The sequence below is a fragment of the Rosa chinensis genome, chromosome 6 (genome assembly GCF_002994745.2).
Source record: "Rosa chinensis cultivar Old Blush chromosome 6, RchiOBHm-V2, whole genome shotgun sequence".
Lineage (NCBI taxonomy): Eukaryota > Viridiplantae > Streptophyta > Magnoliopsida > Rosales > Rosaceae > Rosa > Rosa chinensis.
Genome location: NC_037093.1, coordinates 65,951,541 through 65,968,290, shown reverse-complemented (window position 1 = coordinate 65,968,290; position 16,750 = coordinate 65,951,541). Strand labels below are relative to the sequence as shown.

At 39.3% G+C, this 16,750-nt stretch overlaps 4 protein-coding genes across 8 annotated transcripts; all 4 read right to left on the bottom strand.

Moving 5' to 3' along the window:
- Window positions 1-1,131: 1,131 nt before the first annotated feature.
- On the bottom strand, window positions 1,132-4,160 carry LOC112174169 (B3 domain-containing protein At5g42700). 3 transcript variants are annotated; one of them, XM_040509594.1, is made up of 6 exons: window positions 3,842-4,160; window positions 3,645-3,746; window positions 3,338-3,544; window positions 2,702-2,908; window positions 2,247-2,318; window positions 1,132-1,153 (listed from the first exon to the last, which is right to left on the bottom strand). In XM_040509594.1, exons 1-5 carry the CDS (start codon window positions 3,977-3,979, stop codon window positions 2,286-2,288), a joined length of 687 nt encoding a protein of 228 aa, XP_040365528.1. In that variant the 5' UTR covers window positions 3,980-4,160; the 3' UTR covers window positions 1,132-1,153; window positions 2,247-2,285. The 3 variants fall into 3 exon arrangements, with proteins under 3 accessions (XP_040365528.1, XP_040365527.1, XP_024167668.1); XM_040509593.1 differs by lacking the exon at window positions 1,132-1,153 and adding an exon at window positions 1,185-1,399; XM_024311900.2 differs by lacking the exon at window positions 1,132-1,153 and adding an exon at window positions 1,185-1,470 and having other exon boundaries at window positions 3,842-4,158.
- A 1,058-nt stretch (window positions 4,161-5,218) lies between these two features.
- Window positions 5,219-8,410, bottom strand: LOC112174261 (B3 domain-containing protein Os06g0194400). 3 transcript variants are annotated; one of them, XM_024311997.2, is made up of 6 exons: window positions 7,755-8,401; window positions 7,594-7,689; window positions 7,317-7,511; window positions 6,671-6,877; window positions 6,236-6,297; window positions 5,219-5,439 (listed from the first exon to the last, which is right to left on the bottom strand). In XM_024311997.2, exons 1-5 carry the CDS (start codon window positions 7,887-7,889, stop codon window positions 6,268-6,270), a joined length of 663 nt encoding a protein of 220 aa, XP_024167765.1. In that variant the 5' UTR covers window positions 7,890-8,401; the 3' UTR covers window positions 5,219-5,439; window positions 6,236-6,267. The 3 variants fall into 3 exon arrangements, with proteins under 3 accessions (XP_024167765.1, XP_024167764.1, XP_040363417.1); XM_024311996.2 differs by having other exon boundaries at window positions 5,220-5,439; window positions 6,226-6,297; window positions 7,755-8,297; XM_040507483.1 differs by lacking the exons at window positions 5,219-5,439; window positions 6,236-6,297 and having other exon boundaries at window positions 6,342-6,877; window positions 7,755-8,410.
- Window positions 8,411-8,659: 249 nt separating this feature from the next.
- On the bottom strand, window positions 8,660-10,164 carry LOC112174260 (putative dihydroflavonol 4-reductase). Its single transcript, XM_024311994.2, has 4 exons — window positions 9,778-10,164; window positions 9,571-9,699; window positions 9,016-9,489; window positions 8,660-8,926 (listed from the first exon to the last, which is right to left on the bottom strand). The coding sequence occupies exons 1-4, from the start codon at window positions 10,045-10,047 to the stop codon at window positions 8,786-8,788; spliced, it is 1,014 nt and encodes a 337-aa protein (XP_024167762.1). The 5' UTR covers window positions 10,048-10,164; the 3' UTR covers window positions 8,660-8,785.
- Window positions 10,165-12,466: 2,302 nt separating this feature from the next.
- LOC112173339 lies at window positions 12,467-16,287 on the bottom strand. Its single transcript, XM_024310950.2, has 7 exons — window positions 15,840-16,287; window positions 14,905-14,962; window positions 14,567-14,647; window positions 14,414-14,449; window positions 13,871-14,110; window positions 13,644-13,785; window positions 12,467-13,169 (listed from the first exon to the last, which is right to left on the bottom strand). Exons 1-7 carry the CDS (start codon window positions 16,019-16,021, stop codon window positions 12,688-12,690), a joined length of 1,221 nt encoding a protein of 406 aa, XP_024166718.1. The 5' UTR covers window positions 16,022-16,287; the 3' UTR covers window positions 12,467-12,687.
- Window positions 16,288-16,750: the final 463 nt, after the last annotated feature.

The following is a 16,750-nucleotide window of genomic DNA, read 5'->3' as shown; positions in this document are numbered from 1 at the left end:
CGACAGATGATGATGTTAAACATAAGTTAATTTACTTGTATTGGATAACGAAGAAATTTTGATCCTTTAACGAAAGCGACGTAAATTTGAACTCAAAACCTCCATCAATATTTTATTTAGGAAAAAAAAAAAAAACCTTACAACTAAGAATTGCTCACCTAAATATAATTCCTGAAAGACGGTAAGAGACAAGTGAATTTAATAATTAAAAATAAATGTATACTTTTAAATTATTATAATTTCTTATTAGTGTAAGTGCACATCAGTGTACTGATACTCCCTTAATTTGCTACACTGTTTGTCTGTCTTCCCACTAATCCAAATGCTGGTTAGGACTTCCTGATTTCTCTAAAGAGATCAGGATTATGATGTTCAATAATTGCTTCCTTTTATGTCGCCTAGTTGGATTATGCAGACTATGATTAAAATTAAGTGTGGGATCTTGGGCCTGGACCCAGGGGCCCAATTTCTTGCTTCCAACCTAACCCCTTGACCTCCACCTGGAGTGTCCGGAATTCTCGGCGCCAGTTATCTCCAATCCAGCGAGCTATTTTCTTGTGCAGCAAATGCGCGTCAATTATTGCCTAATTAGATTAGGAGCGTGTAGTCATAGAAACGGAAAAGGCGCGTCTGTGTAAATGGTTGAAAGACTATTCCGCGTGAAATAAGTCATGGAACGGCTCGATCGGCTCCTAGATCGATCGACCGGCTCACTGGCTTATGATACTCAGCGCCGCAGAGGATCGAAGCTCATGCAAACGTGTTCCAGGGCGAAAAGCCAGACGCAGAAGCATGTTCTAATAAATCGCTTTTGCAAGCTGGAAAAGCTCAACCTTGCCAAGCAACAGTCTATTTGTACCACAGGATTTGATATTAAATAAACCACCAACACCTTCAACCACAACCAAAACAGCTCACTTGCTTCCCCATGTTAAAAAAGAAAATTACAAAAAAAAAAAAAAAATGGTGAAAGAGAAGAAGAAAAATGATAAAAATCTCGAATGTTAGTCAATTGCTTCATATTGAAAGCCATTTGTCATGGCTAGTTTGAGGCTATGAGACGCACATGCCCATAACAGATGGATATATTCAATCTATTTTTACACTTACATCCCAAACAACATGCAATGTAGCTGTCTTTCTCCATCAATATCTGCATAAATAGCAATTTTATATATAAAATCAAAGAGGGCGAGAGATAAGAAGAGCTGCCATCCATTCAAATTTGCTCAAAGGTTCATACATATATATCTCTTTAAGAAACAATAGACATCTTTCTCCAAAAAAGAAACAATAGACATCTCAATGTGATCGGATGTTGATTGGAGATGATTGCTCTATGTGTCTCCTAAAACTAGAAATCTTCACAGAACATGAATGGTAAAACTTGCTACTTCTCTTGCAGCAAATAAAGGGTCCTTCACTGCATCAAAATGGATATAAAAGCTATTCCAAAAGTTTTTAATTAACCTGCAAAAGTGAGAAAGGGGGGTTGTGTTGTGAGGAAGGATTCGATTCAGAGAATTCAAGATTTTAGATTAATGTAATGACTTAAATGTCTTTGGGATAAAAATTGCTTAGAAAGCTGCCAGTCGAAGACAAAATAAGCCAATTTTGGATTATGAAGGCCATGAATTGTTCATTTACATGAAGGGGAAGTGACTTCGTACACTTGCATGCCAGTATGTCAGCCAAGACATTAGGAGCCACATGGTTTGTATACAAACAGATAGATGCATACCCCTGTGCCCTCATTTGTGGTGTTTTGTATATACAACTTGCTTGATTTATATATGTGTACAGTACGTAATCACCCCTTACATATGTGTTTCATATAAAGACATTTGTTTTTTATTATGATCATGGCATATGCAGATCTTCATGGCTGAGTACTTCTGAGACCAAATCTGGTCCCCAAGCAGCTGATATGCTATTTATTTAACAAAAAAAGGAAAGAAAGTTTCTGTATTGAGATTTATGAGTTACTAGTTACTTTCTGTTTGATTTGATTAACTAACCTATATGAATCGTAAAGCTGAGCAAACCATGTGCTTGACAGAATTCTAATAGAATGTGATACACTGTCTTTTGTATAGGTCAATTCATAGAAAATGTCATTGCTGAATTTGATGAGGAATAGAATAAATCAAATCAGAAAATTGCTAATTCATTAACAATGTATATGTTGAAAAAGCAATGGCTATGAGAAGAAATAAGAAAATTGAACTCCTGGAAGAAAAGAATACCTAATCGATCGGACTGCGTTAGAGTTAGCATAATACTGTTCAGGCCTTTCTTTCCACCCTTATAATGTACACCTGAAAATATAATAAAAGTACATCAAATGAGATATTAAAATTCAAATCTGTAAACAAAGAACAGAATGGTCAAAATAGATGCAGCAAATACTTTGTGGGTTACTTAAATAGTTGGAATAAATGGTATCTACAGATACAATAAATGATTGCCGCAGACACTATTTTATGCCTTCATTTGACTATATGAAGGGAAAATTACTAGAGTTTTATGTAGATTTGTCAAGAAACTTAACTTTGTTTTGGGTCAACAGACTATTCATCATGGAAATGATATTATAAACTCAAAACGACTCCTTATCATAATCCACCAGTATACTATATCTGTCTTGTACTTTAAAGGGTTTTAGTGTATCCTCTATCATCAAAATGTGATAATAAATCACCTTCATTGTTGTAGGCTTGATTAATTGAAAGACCACTGCATCCCCATCCACCAAATCATGAGCAACTGCAAATCCTTTCCATCCACCACTTAGTCCTGTCTTCCGGGCCAAGTAAATAGTCTCGTACTCATTACCATCTTCGTCTACCAATGTCATAATTTCATCTTTCTTTGAAAGATAATCCTTGCAGAACTGGACTTGAAGACCCTGTTGCCAAAAAGAGAAATTTAGATACAACATTTACAAGCATCAGGCTACTGGTGAATCCAGTTGGTTGTTCCCTCATACACAACATGAAGCAGCATATTGCATAGATGATGACAAGTTAAAGCCAACTTATTCTAAGACCCGATGATAGGGTCTATTTTAGGTAGAATCATTCTTCAGAACACAAATTCTGTGCCATAACTTCCAGTTAACTGACAACTACCACAGGGTTAATCATCAAAAATATAACAAAAACCATTCCCCTAGAAACACAGTATGAACTTTCAAAACCCAAATAACATCGACTATATAGTAAATTGGTCATCATGGTTATCTAAACATAAAACAATTATTTTGATAAAAAAAAAAAAAAACAGAAGAAACATTCAATTAAAAGATGACACAGTAAGCACATTCCTTGATCCTTACCAGCCAAAATCCACCAGTGACATGTGATTGGAGCATTGTTTTCACAAGAGTCGGGTAATCAGACCCCAAATCCGACTCCAATTTTTCAGCTTTCGCCATAGCATCCATTCTATCTTCATAAGAAGCATACACCCGATTCGACAGATCCCTATGCTTAGAAGTAGAACCAGAATACCTTCTCGGTATCATAACTCGCTCAACAACTTCCTGTAATCACAAAACATTGAAACTCTTTTTGAACAAAAATCCACCATAAAAGAAAAGAAAAGGGGAAGTATAAACAGAGTCGAGGTAAAATGATGAAGACCATTTCTTTGTAGACAGGAGGCGAAGGTAGATTTGCGACTCGAGAGGACCTCCTCACCACAACCATCTGCTTCTCGGCCTTGGGCTTGGGGGTTCGCTTCATCTGACAATCAAACAGAACTCAAAGTGAGCTCATTTCACACACCCAAACAAACAAACAAAAAATGCGCAGAGGAAATTAGGGGTTTAGGGTTTTACAGGGGAGGATTTGGGAGAGGAAGAGGTTTTAAGAGCGAGAGAAAGCTGAGGCAGATTGAGTGCCTCCATTCTCTTCCTGTTTTCCTCCAACCTCTGCTTGCGACTCTCCTCGTATGATACTGTCTTGGGTTTAGCCATGGACGATTCTCACAGTTTTTGAAATTTAGGGTTTGGTTTTTGCGATTGGGGAACAAATGAAGATGATCGACGGTGACTCTCTCTCAGTGGGTACAAGGTGGAGGGTTTAATAGAGAAGACCCTAGGCCAGTCGACCGTTGGGTTCCCACCTCATAGAGTAAGTGGCGCATCACCCGCGGTTGGGTCACAGCTCGGAAGCTGATTGCTCACTGGTGATTTATTAATTGTTTGTGAGTTGGGGGAATGGACTTCCATCAAATCAGCGTTAAATCAAGGGTTTAAATTCAAATTTTACCGCCCATTGCTTTAATCTCGTCAGTAATGAAGTAATTTAGAACGAGATTAAAGCGTTTGGTTTAGGAAGGAGGGATTGGATTAGTTCATGTTTACTATGAATGAATTTGGAAATGATAATAACATCAACTAATACAAAGTGAATCGGAATGCAAATAGTTATCACAAAAAAAGTTACTTGTTTTTCTGCTTTGTTTTATTGTTATTTGCTTTTAATAAAATGTGGCTCTATGCAGGCAATAAGTCCCTACCACTATTGGGTGGGGCGACGTGGGCTTTGTCCCGGTATGCACACTCTATGTGCCTTGTCTGCTCTAGGTTGGTGGCGAGTTATTTACTTCGTCAAATGGACGTTGTCGCCTAGTGGCAGGATGAGACTAAGTGTTGTCGGATTTAATCTTCGGCGGCAACATAGGAGGAAAGCTGTGCTAAACCTGGTAATTATGCTATGTTGTAATCGGGTTACATATCGAGTTATCTTTCCGGTATGTCACTGCTATGTTAAAGCAAATGGAGTAGCTACTTGTGCACTCTTTGCTAGTTGGTGCTTGTTAGAATACAAGTCTCCTGTAGAGCTTTCTGATATTATTTCAGAAAATACTCTAGATGCTTATTGTAATCAGGGGTTTAGACTCAATGTCCCCCCCTCTGTATTCGATAGTTTCATTAATCAAAACTTGAGGGCAGCCGCACCAACCCTTTATTCCAAAAATAAAAAAAAGTTATCAAATGTCACTAGGTTCTTCCACTCCGTGAACGAGAGCTCATTTATATCTATCTCATCTTCATTTTATATAAGTAATTGTGTCATAAATATAAATATTTTATTTTAATAAATCTTATATATAATTAAGGAGATGACGACTTAACATTGATATAAAAACAATTCATTCATTCCCGATAGATTAAAATTCAAAGAAAATGAACTCAAAACACATTTAAATTGATATCTATAGATGATCTTCTCATTAATAACTAACAGTGCATCCAAATTAAGTTCTGTGTTCATTTCTCTAGACACCATGGACATCCGAATATGATCACCTCATCAGAAAAATTACAGAGAGCCAGAAGAACATTTGGTGATCTCTAATATACAAAAAATATTGTCTAGGGGCAAATGAAGATCTATTGCACTTGGATAGTCCATTCCAAAACATTTTAACCTGCAACAAGCAAAAAGCTCGAGTGAGACTTGCTAAGAATTTGAACTCGGAAAAGCTACCAAGTCGCATAGGCAGGCAATGAAGAAGAATTTCAAGCCAAAATTGGCTACTTTTGGATTAACGAAAGACATTAACCATGAATTCATTCACTCGGGTGAAGGCAACTCAAGCATTTTGGAACACAGATATTCTATATAAACACAGGCACATTCCTAGTCTTTTGTATGTAAAAGTAAACTGTTTCTTTGTCAGAATATCTATGTTCATACTTCATACAAATACGTACAGCAGATGTGATAAGTAGATCTTCATCAAATCATGATAAAAGTTGAATTTGATATATCCCATGTTACTTTAAAAATGATCTTCCTTAAAAGAGTTACCATCCCTCATTGAGCACATACTCTGAATCATCTTTATAACTTCTAGATATATCATAAAAGTTTTACTACTCTTCTATGAATTTTCATTCTTACTAATTGTGATCAACTGCCATAATCCCCCATAAACCTATCTAACTCTCACAGCAGAGCAAACCAAGAGACTGACAGAATATCAATAGAGTCTGTAACAACATCTCATATGGAATTTGGAATGCATAAGAGAAGAGTTGAATGCACGACTAAGTTAGTAAGTGGGTAAAAATTGCAGTACAAATAGTAGGAAAAATCATTAGTATGAGTAGTGACAGAATTAGAATCAAAGATTGAGATTTTATTATCAATGAACATACTGAAAATTACAAAATAGATGCGATCATTAAGTAAATTTAACCTCTACAATTACCTCAACTGACCTAACTCATGAGTTAAGAGCTTGTTGAACTCTTTAAGAGCTTTCTACCCTTATGATGTACACCTGAAATGGTAATGGAAAAACAGTATATTAAAGACAAAACATTTAGGCTGGACAAGAAAGAAGAATAAGGCACTTATCTAGTTGGAATCATCTGTATCTACAGAAGAGACTATATTTGTTTTCACCATTCCCTTCCACAGCATGTTATTGCTTAAAAAGAGAACCCTCTTACATTTGAACTAAATCAAGAAACTTGTAAGTAGTCCTTAATTATAGTCAAGTAAGTACTACTACCTGGTCTATTGACTCTATTGAGTCTATTCTAATAATCTAATATACCAGTTCTCGAGTCTGGGGTTTTAAGAGTTTCTCATGTATTCCCTGAGTGCTCAAAACAGAGTTCAAAAGTCGTAGGCCTGATTAACTGAAATACCTTGAATGTCGTAGGCCTGATTAACTGAAATACCAATGCATCACCGTCCACCAACTCATGGGCAATCGAAAATCCTCTCCATCCACCGCTAAGTCCATTTTTGTTCCCCAAGTATACAGTCGGGTACTCCTCACCTTCTTCATCTACCAGCATCACAGCTGCATCGCGTTTGGGGAGGTACTTCCTGCAGAAAGGGAGTGGAAGACCCTGTTTCAGAAATCGGACAGAATACTTAGAAGCATTCCTCTAGTGGTGAATCAAATTGATTGTTGCTGTATACACAATTCGAAACAGTATAATGGCCAGAGGAGGGTCACACACAGGATTTTAAGTCTCATTAGTCACCGGTCTAAGACAATAGTTGGTCCCAAATCACAGATTCTATGCCATAACTTTGCAGTAACTATGACCGGAAGAAAAATATGTGATGGTCATTCCTCTAGAAACACAAAGTTCTCAATTTCAATTCTGACAGCTAGAAACACATATATTCTAGCAAGAATAAAATGGTCTTGGAGTACTTATGGATGGGATTATGGTGTTCAAAACATGTGCGTTTTTATACTAGCAATGCGATACCAGAACAATACAGCACAAACAAACAATGGACAAGTTAAATAGTTCTCATATAAAGCAAATCTTTTACCAGCCAGAATCCACCAGTGACATGGGATTGGAGCATTGGTTTCACAAAGGTCGGGTAATCGGATCCCAAGCCCGACTCCAATTCCTCAGCTTTCTCCGTTGCCTCGGCTCTGGCGTACTCACTAGCATATACCCGGTTGGACAAATCCCTATGCTTAGAAATCCTCCCATAGCTTCTTGGTACCTTCACCTCAACCTGTCAGAGATCACATAAAACTCCTCAAAGATTGCACCTTTTTTTGCACAGAAACAAATTATGAGCTGAAAAATGGACTCACTTCTCTGTAAACAGGGGTAGGCTGGCTTGCGACGCGAGCCGATCTCCTCACCTCAACAATCTGCTTCTCCACTTTACGAGGCTTCTGGCGCTTCATCTGAGAAATTCAGAGAATGAGCTGTCTTTACAGAGACAATGAGGAAATAAAGGGTTTAGGCTTACCGGAGAAGGTTTGGGAGACGAAGAGGTTTGAAAAGCCTGAGCCAGCTGAGGCAGATTGAGGGCTTCCATTCTCTTCCTGTTTTCTTCCATTCTCTGCTTTCGGGTCTCCTCGTAGGATGTTTTTGGCTTGGCCATGGCTATTTTTCCAGAGAACCAAACACAAAGGTCGTCTCTCTAAAGTTCTCAACTTTTAGGGTGCCGTGCTGGTTCTTTCTGTGCTAGGACTACTAGGATGGGATGGGAAATTGAAAATCTTAAAGGACTCTCTGTGTATACTTTTGATTTTGATCAATTAGTTTTATAATAATAGGCGTCAAATCCGATGATCCAAGGGTTCAAATTCAAAAACTTTGGAATTTTACCATTGTTGCCATAGATAGATAGAAATCACAAGACTCATCAGTTGGAACTTGGCAGTAGTGAACCCGAAATTGAATATCGGCATCACTCAAGGTTGAGAGCTTAAACTAGTATACTGTCTCATTCTGCACACAATCTCGGAAAATGGATCGGTTAATGATTTACCTCCGGAACGTAAACTATCCTTGGTACACGAGTCATTCAAAGACCCAAGTTAATTCATTGATCAAGTCTCATGATGTCGAAAGAAATGAATATAAGCTTATTTATTGCATACAGAATCCAGAAACGCTTAATCATGTGTCACTTGATAGTGGGATATAAGCTTGTTTCGTATAATCTGAACTTGGTCACGCATCAAACTTGTAAAACCTGGTGAAACACATACCAGTCAGATACACAGCCAGCAAGACTCTAAAGCGATCGATCAACAGATAAGCAACTGACGATTCACGTTTGCTTTTAATTGACAGTTCAAAATCGTTCGTGCACACATAAGCAATTGCGAATGATTGTGCCAAGCATTTTCTTTTGGAACAGGCATATGAGAGAGCAAAGGTAGATTGATTATTTTTGTTCGTGTATGAATTAAAGGAAAATTGCACATTGATACAAATACAGTGTTTTACAAGACACAGAAGCAGCAGCACTGCTAATCAAAGTCTTTGTGATTAGTATTTGATCAAACCCAAATTCTTGAGCCAGGGCAGCACCTCCTCTAATCCTTCCTTCAAGCTTCTAGGACTATAATCCAGCTCCTGCTTGGCCTTCTCACACGAATACGCCCATTGATGCCTTAGAACATAAACAGTCTGCACCCAAAATGAAGCATACCCCAAACTTTGTTCACAAACAAACATTGCATCAAAAACCAAGTTGAAAAAGAAAAAAAATCACATACCGGCGGGCTGATCAGAGGAAGCTTCCCTGTAACCCGAGAGCCGAGAATCGACACCCATCCATAGACCTCAATCAACCACAATGGGATGTTAAACTTAGGCCTCTGCGTATGAGTCAGTACAGCAGCTACATCAAACACATGCTTAAACGATGCGTTTTCGCCAGTAAGCAGATATCTCTCCCCAATTCTCCCCTTATACAAAGCTCCAATGTGGCCATCTACCACATCATCGACATGGCTAAAGGAATACCTATCAGTCCCGGCGCCTATATACCCAGGCAATCGTCCATTAAACCTTTCGATGATCATCCGAGCAACCACATTGCCGGCGGTGAGTTTCCCGGGACCGTAAATTACTCCCGGATAAAGTAAAAGCACCGGCAAACCCTCTTGCTGCGCAGCTTGTAACGCGATCTTATCGGCGGCCGCTTTGGATTTCTCGTACTCCGTGCAGAAGAATTTCTCGTGATGGAACTGTGATATATAAGCAGAGAAATTATTTTTAATCAGCAGTGAAGATCAAAAAGTCCGAAGCTTTAAGATGGATGGACGCACCTGAGTCTCGTCGGCGACGTCGCCGTCGGTGGGTCCGAGAGCGAAAAACGACGACGTGTAGATGAGTTTCTCTACGGTATTCGTCTCCCTGATTGCTCTCAGCACGTTCTTCAATCCCCCCACGTTGACCTAAAACAACAAGAATCGGAATTGAAAATGAAGTGCGTGATTAATCAATTGGAAGTTGAAATGATTAGAGATTCTTACGGAGAAGAAGTCGGAGGGATCGGGAAGCCAGGGCTCGACTAAGGCGGCGGCGTGGAAAACGACGTGGCAGCCGGAGATGGCGGAGAGGAGGGAGTGGTAGTCAGTGACGTCGCCGTAAACGAGTTCAAGGGAACCGGAGGAGGGTGGAGGAAGGGAGGAGAGGTCGCTGCTGGGCCGGACCAAGGCCCGAACGGAGTGGCCCCGTTCCAGTAGCTTGTGGCATAGTCTTCCTCCTAAGTAACCGGAGGCGCCGGTCACAATTACCTTCATGTCTCCTTCAGCAAGACGAGCTGACTCCGATTCAACAAACCGTTTTGTATTTCGTGAAGAAACACAGTACTTGGCTTCAACCAGACTTTTGGTCAAATGGTATTCTCACCCTATTTGCCACCCCTATCATATCAAATACAAATAGTCACTTAAATGGTCAATTGGTTTTCATTAGCTTCCGGCCATTAAGAGCAAGTTCACCCGTTGGGTCACTTACTATTCATTGTTTTTTAGTGTATATTTTTATTCTCTGGGTCACGAAATACACTGTGCCTGTGACTCAGGACACAAAATACACTGTGCAGGTCATCATGGTGACCCAGAACACTGTACAGGGTGACCCAGGGCACGAAATACACCGTGCTCGTGACCCGTAAGGTGAAATTAACATTAAAAAGTAGTGAATAGTGAGTGACCTGGTGACCCAACATGTGAACTTGCTCTAAATGGTCAATTGGTTTCATATTTTACATTTAATATTTTTCAAAAGTCAATTTATCTATTTAATAGGGAAAATCGTCCGTACAGTACCTGACCTTTGCCCCATTCTAAACTTTAGTACCTCACGTTCAGAAAATATCAGAACGGTACCTGACGTTCTAACCCCGACCGAAAATTGGTACCTGGAGCCGTTAGCTTCGTTACAAAAAGTAAGAGTTAAAGGATATTTTCGTCCTTTCATATTTTAATCCATTTTTGTTTTATCTAATTCATTTTTTTTCTCTTCCCTACTGTTCATTTTTTTCTCTCTCTCTCTCTCTCTCTCTCTCTCTCTCTCTCTCTCTCTCTCTCTCTCTCTCTCTCTCTCTCTCTCTCTCTCTCTCTCTCTCTCTCTCTCGTCTGCAGCCTCGACTCTATCTCCATCGTGGACCCGCCTCTTCTGCCGCAGTTAAATCCGCTCAAACCGTCGCCGAACTCGGGAGAGACCATCGGGCCATGGACCGCCCCGGAAAGATTGGGATCCGAAATGGGGAAGGAGTTGACGGCGAAAGTGGCGGTTATGTACTGGGTCTGACCGAGCTCGATTTTGCTGGGAGGGATGAACATGAAGCCAATTTGGTGCTGTGGTAGCGGCAGAAGGTGGCGAGCTGCTGAGGTTGCGGACGACGACGTATTGGGAGAAGGTGAAGTTGATGGTGGAGTTGAGGATGGAGAAGGACGGGAGCTGGACGGAGCTGATGGAGATTTTGGGGTCTTTGGGTCAAACCCAGAAACAATTTTTCAGAATCTAGAAGTAAACCCAATGACTTGCTCAAGGACTTGGCTTTGTCTGGGTTTCAGGAAATCAAAGTGATCAAGATGGAAAATCTTCTCAAGTTGTTTTCCTTTAACCACTTTGGTGGTATTTTGGGTTGAAATTTGCTATGGGTGTTGTTTGAATCAAAAAGTTTAGGGACGGGGTCGTGTGGTTGTGGTTTTGGCTGTGGTGGTGGTGATGGTGGCTGATGGATGATGACTTTCCAATTTCTCCGCTACCTTCTAACGAAGCCAGCCAATCTCGCCTCTTGATCGACTCTGTTGGAGTGCTGTTGTGGTAATGGTGATGGTGGTTGTAGCTGATGGATGATTGCTCACCGACTTTGTTGGAGTGCTGTTGTGCTGCGCCGCCGCCTTGAAATTGCTGGGGGCAGATCATGACTTGAGCTTTCCCGTCGTCGCCGCCTGACCCCTTCCCACCTACGGCCCTCCTCACCCTTTCATTTTGGCATTTTCATAAAACAATTTTTTTTTTTTTTTTTTTTTTATTATATGAGAAAAAAGGGAAAAAAAGAGAGGGTAAATTAGTCATTTAATGATCAAAATATGGTAGCTGTCAATTTTTGTAACGCAGCTAACGGCTCCAGGTACCAATCTTCGGTCGGAGTTAGAACGTCAGGTACCGTTCTGATATTTTCTGAACGTGAGGTACTAAAGTTTAGAATAGGGCAAAGGTCAAGTACTGTACGGACGATTTTTCCTTTATAATATGAGATTTGAAGACCATCGACGGCTTCGTCTAGTTGTACATGTTCTCTTAGTTTATCTAGTCGATGAAGAGAAATAACGGAGGCTAGATGATGAAGGAAGAAAGATGAAGATTTGGGTGAGGCCTGCTGGAAAACAAATGACAACGGCGGTGCATATTTGAAAGGTAGTCAGAACAGTTCATTTGTTTCTGATTTTTTTATATTTCTTATTATGATTTTTCTGTTCTCATTCTTAATTGTCATAAGGGGCAAAATTAGTAGTTTATGACATAAAAATACAATGTAGGGTGTGAAATTACTTCCGAGCCACCAAAAGTTTGGCGATTTGAATATTATCTTCAAAACTTTCTTCAATTTTACATAGATATAGAATATGTACTATAGAAAGTTAGAAACCGATACTTAAAACATTAGATTCGAGAGCACCCATATTTTGAAAAATGATACAGAGATATTGAAACTGATTCTAATTCATTATTCTGCCAAGTGAAGGATACTAGAAGTTCTCACTGCTAAGTCCTGATATATGTGCTCATTACTATATACAGAAATTCCTTTTACACTATACAACTTCCTCTAGTTTTCATTACAATGATTCATTTTGGTCTCTATCCTCCTTATTGCAAGAAACAAAAACAAAGAAACCCAAAACTTTAGATAATGATCCTCCTTATTATAGTCTGGAGCGACGTATGCACTTGATTGGGTTTAAAGGGGCTTGCCTTCTTCTAAAACTAAAAGAGCGGCCATTCCCATTCAAAGAACTCGATGACTTTATATCCCAATTCTCGATGTTTTTTGGAACACAGATGTCGAAAAGAACCTGACCGAGAACTCCATGGGCATTCATGGTTGGCGTTGGTGCATCAGACAGGTGAATTAAACCTTCATCTTGCACAGACCCAACTCCGTAATATTCTGTTGAGGTGGGCAACAAGTCATCACTGGATGCCAACATCACTCCTCGGAACCCATTTGAGGCTCCTGCAGCTTTCCTAAGGCTATTGATTGGCTCAACAACGTCGTCATGCCCTGCCTGCACACACAAGCTTTCTCCTTCCCTTTGTCTAATTCTCTGGGAATAGACTCCAGCAGCTTTACCAAGGAGCTCAGTTACAGCAGCCTTATAATCAACTGGATAATGCCTATAATGACCTGGGAGTGCCAGTACTTAAATCCAGTTAGATGATTCCTATATATTTACATGATGCTCTAGAAAAGTATATTTCACCCCACTAGATAGCGAAGCAAGTAAATATATGAAGTGGGAAGAGAATGCTAAGACAATACTGGTGATGAGAACTTCCAGTATCGTGCACAAAAATTTCTACTTCATAGCCATGCTATGATGCATGCTTATATAGTTACTACACAAAGTTGAAATGAAGGCAATGATTTTAGGTTACTTGTTTCCAACTTAAAGTTAAGAAACTGTCGTTAATTCTCCTCCTGATACAGAAGCAAATTAAACAAACCAGCCAAGAACTGTGCTTGGGTGTTCTGACCAAAAGAATAAAAAAAAAGAGTGCTGTTGGAAACGAACTGTAAACTTATTATCATTAGTTGCCAGAAAGTTGTAAAGCATAGCATTTACTATCATTAGCTCTGAGTTTAAGTTTTGAAGCACACCTACGTGCGGAGAGCCATTCCATTTTACTAGTTTTACATCAGCCCCAAGTTCTCGTAACCGTTCAGCAAAATTACAGATAACTTGATAGGGAGCAAGATCATCATTCTCTGAGCATAAAATGAGGTACGGGGCCTTCATACCCTGATAAGAATGATATGTAATAAATAACAATGTAATTCTAAAGCACATAGTCACATAGACAGCTACTGTGTACTAAATTACTTACAACAGTGGAGTAGAGAGTCTGCCAATACTCGGCACGCTGTGACTCAAACCTGTTGAGGAAGAGGGCATCAAGACCAGAAGCAATGCCATGTGCCACCCATGATGCTACTCTTGGTGGATGGGACATTTTCAGGACAGTTGGGTGAAGAACAAATTTAGTACCCAGATCACTAGTAAAATCCACTGGGCTGGAATCATATATATGGCCTGATATACAGTCTCTAACCAGTCGGCAATCATCCTTCACAGCCAAATAAAGAAATCAGCAAAAATGTACCCAAAAAATGTTTGCAACTTGCAAAACATAAAAGCACTAATCAAAATGGAATACGAGTTTATACTGTATCCACTGAGTAGAAACGACAACACCATTGGGGACCTACTAGACGAAGTAGGCCCCAATGAAGATCTATGTGCAGTAATTTCTTTTGGTTCCCTTATGTGGTACACCAATGTCTTTTAAAGTTGTAACTAATACAACAGTGTGTTATTGTTAAATTATCATTCAATGAAAAGCCAAGGAAAAGGGAAAAAGAATGTTTACCAGATTCAGTTTTGATTCACAAATTCCCTCGATTATCTGCACAAAGGAAATTGCAGTCAATAACAGTTGCTCCATTCAATAGATATTACATTACATGAACCTGAGAAATTCTTTAGCATAAAATATGAAACACCAATACTGAAAGAAGTTTACCTGAAGAACTTGGTACATACAAGCTTTTGGACCACCAGAGAAAGAAGCAAAGACCACAGGACAAGGCTTGACCTTCAGCTCCTAGATTTAGTATGTAAAAGAACACAGTTATTACACCTTAACAAGTAAAACCAATTCCAAACAGAAAAGGTAAAGACGTTTGTTCTCTAATTTTTATTTTGTGAGGTCAACAGACAATACAACTATAGTCTCATGTGAATTATGGGGCTTCCATTCAAATCCAGAGATTTGGATTTGGATCATAAGTTATTCAGATAGGTTAATCAATAAAAACAGTCTTAGTTTGGTATTATAGTTGATGAGACAACAGAACTGACCTGAACCAGTTCATTTATAATGTCAGTTGCTAGAGCTGTGGCCTTCTCAGGAAAGAACCTGCACAAATTATGTCTATCAAACACAAGTCCAACATCAAAGGATGCGCAAAAATGCCACTTTCCATTTTAGAGGCAGCAATACATTTGTTTTTTAAAATAACTGCAGCCATTCCAAGGGCTGGTCCACACAAAATAACTCATCTCATAAGCATCAAGTACGTATTTACGGAATCAAAGTTAAAATTACTAGTATTCGGCGTAGAATATCCACCCCCTTATTAAACTACTGTCAGCATGGAGCAATGATTGCATAATGCAAGAAACATTCAGGCACAAAAGATGTCCCTACCAAAACCCAACATTTTTCCTTATTTTTCATATAAGGAAAAAAAATAAATTCCATTTCTCTGGGCATTATCTTGATTTAGAGTAGCATATGGGACATCTTTTTTTTTTTTTTTATTTTTTTTTTATAATTAAATAGAGGATTAGGCGATATTAGTTCCTCTCCGACAGCCGATTTGGGGTGACTGGCACCCACCCACAATCTCGAAAGAAAGGGGCCATCGCAAGCATATGGCCATATGGGACATCATCCACAAGCAAACCTAACATTTGTCTATGTCAAAAACGTATATGCTCCTTTAAGAAACAACTTACAGGGAATGACTTTAGCGGAGGTTTGGCAGTAAGGAGACTAAGAATAAAACGAAGCGCCTATAAAATCAAAATCTCCAAATCCAGAAATACCACTGATTACAGTCTCAGTCAAATCACAAACTACCTAGAGCTACCAAGTTCCTCCACCAGCCCAAAAGCAAAAGCTCAGAGCCAATCATCAGAAACAGTCAAACCCAATAAACCCAGAAATATAAACAGCTTAAGCTGAAGTCAAAGTAGAAATCTTGAAACATAAGCAAAAATTGGGAACTCACATATTGAGAAATTGAGAGTGGCAGACGAGTGAGTTCCATCCCAGAGAGGAGTAGAGCTGCACATAGCTCTTCAAATGCTTCTCTTCGCTGGACATCCATGCAAACACAACCACTATCCCTTCAGTTCCATCACTCCTCCTCTCTTTTCTCCCCCAATAATACCGACCCCCAAATCCCCACATCCTCCTCAACCAACAAAGAAAGAACACGATCCTTTATGCACAATCCCTCTGAAATTGAGCCTTCAGCAAAACTTGACTTATCCAATATGAGAATCAGAGACACTGAGAAAGATTGAAGCTTGAGGCTTCCTGGTTAACCTCCCAAGTAAAATTTGGAGGGTTTGTATATGGGAATGGCCAACCTGGAGCCTCTTTGGACTTCTGTTTTTCTGATGTCTTTCTCTCCTACACTTCGCCACAAAAAGCGTGCCACATCCATTGAAACCAGTTTTTACAAACGTAAATACCATCCGAACTCTGGTACCCGCTATGGAAATTACGTGAATATCCCTATTCACTCTAGCGTGTCGAGTCTGGATTGGGTGAGGTCTATCTTATGGCTCGGGGATGGAAAGATAGACCTAAGACCTGTACCAAAATTAGCGATCGACGTAATCTGTTTTAGACTTTTCAAGCATTAGCTAATAGCTAGCTTGTGTTGATGTTCGTAGTCTCCGTCATCGTTACTAAAGCTATGAACTTGATGCACTATTATTATGTTCCACGTTAATGCATGCTAAGCATTCGCGTTCACTTTCATATGTTGGCTTTATTCTTCACACCACAAAAAGAAGGGAGCTTTCTTCCTCACACCACAAAAAGAAATGAGCTTGATTCTATTTTTTGGTTCTGTTAGTTTTTTTTTTTTTTCTTTTCTTTTTTTGACAAAGAGCTTTATTTTCCTTGAAT

Excerpts from the sequence above, each read along its gene's own strand:
- LOC112174169 (XM_040509594.1), bottom strand. The coding sequence starts at position 3,979 with ATGGCTAAACCCAAGACAGTATCATACGAGGAGAGTCGCAAGCAGAGG. Across the intron at positions 3,545-3,644 it reads CTCCTGTCTACAAAGAAATG|GAAGTTGTTGAGCGAGTTAT; the intron begins GTCTTCATCATT and ends TTGTGATTACAG. Across the intron at positions 2,319-2,701 it reads TCAAGCCTACAACAATGAAG|GTGTACATTATAAGGGTGGA; the intron begins GTGATTTATTAT and ends TTATATTTTCAG.
- LOC112174261 (XM_040507483.1), bottom strand. The coding sequence starts at position 7,889 with ATGGCCAAGCCAAAAACATCCTACGAGGAGACCCGAAAGCAGAGAATG. Across the intron at positions 7,512-7,593 it reads CTACCCCTGTTTACAGAGAA|GTTGAGGTGAAGGTACCAAG; the intron begins GTGAGTCCATTT and ends GATCTCTGACAG. Across the intron at positions 6,878-7,316 it reads TCACTGGTGGATTCTGGCTG|GGTCTTCCACTCCCTTTCTG; the intron begins GTAAAAGATTTG and ends TTTCTGAAACAG.
- LOC112174260 (XM_024311994.2), bottom strand. The coding sequence starts at position 10,047 with ATGAAGGTAATTGTGACCGGCGCCTCCGGTTACTTAGGAGGAAGACTA. Across the intron at positions 9,700-9,777 it reads ATCCCTCCGACTTCTTCTCC|GTCAACGTGGGGGGATTGAA; the intron begins GTAAGAATCTCT and ends TTGTTGTTTTAG. Across the intron at positions 9,490-9,570 it reads ACGTCGCCGACGAGACTCAG|TTCCATCACGAGAAATTCTT; the intron begins GTGCGTCCATCC and ends TATATATCACAG.
- LOC112173339 (XM_024310950.2), bottom strand. The coding sequence starts at position 16,021 with ATGTGGGGATTTGGGGGTCGGTATTATTGGGGGAGAAAAGAGAGGAGG. Across the intron at positions 13,786-13,870 it reads AGACTCTCTACTCCACTGTT|GGTATGAAGGCCCCGTACCT; the intron begins GTAAGTAATTTA and ends CATTCTTATCAG. Across the intron at positions 13,170-13,643 it reads GAATGGCTCTCCGCACGTAG|GTCATTATAGGCATTATCCA; the intron begins GTGTGCTTCAAA and ends TGGCACTCCCAG.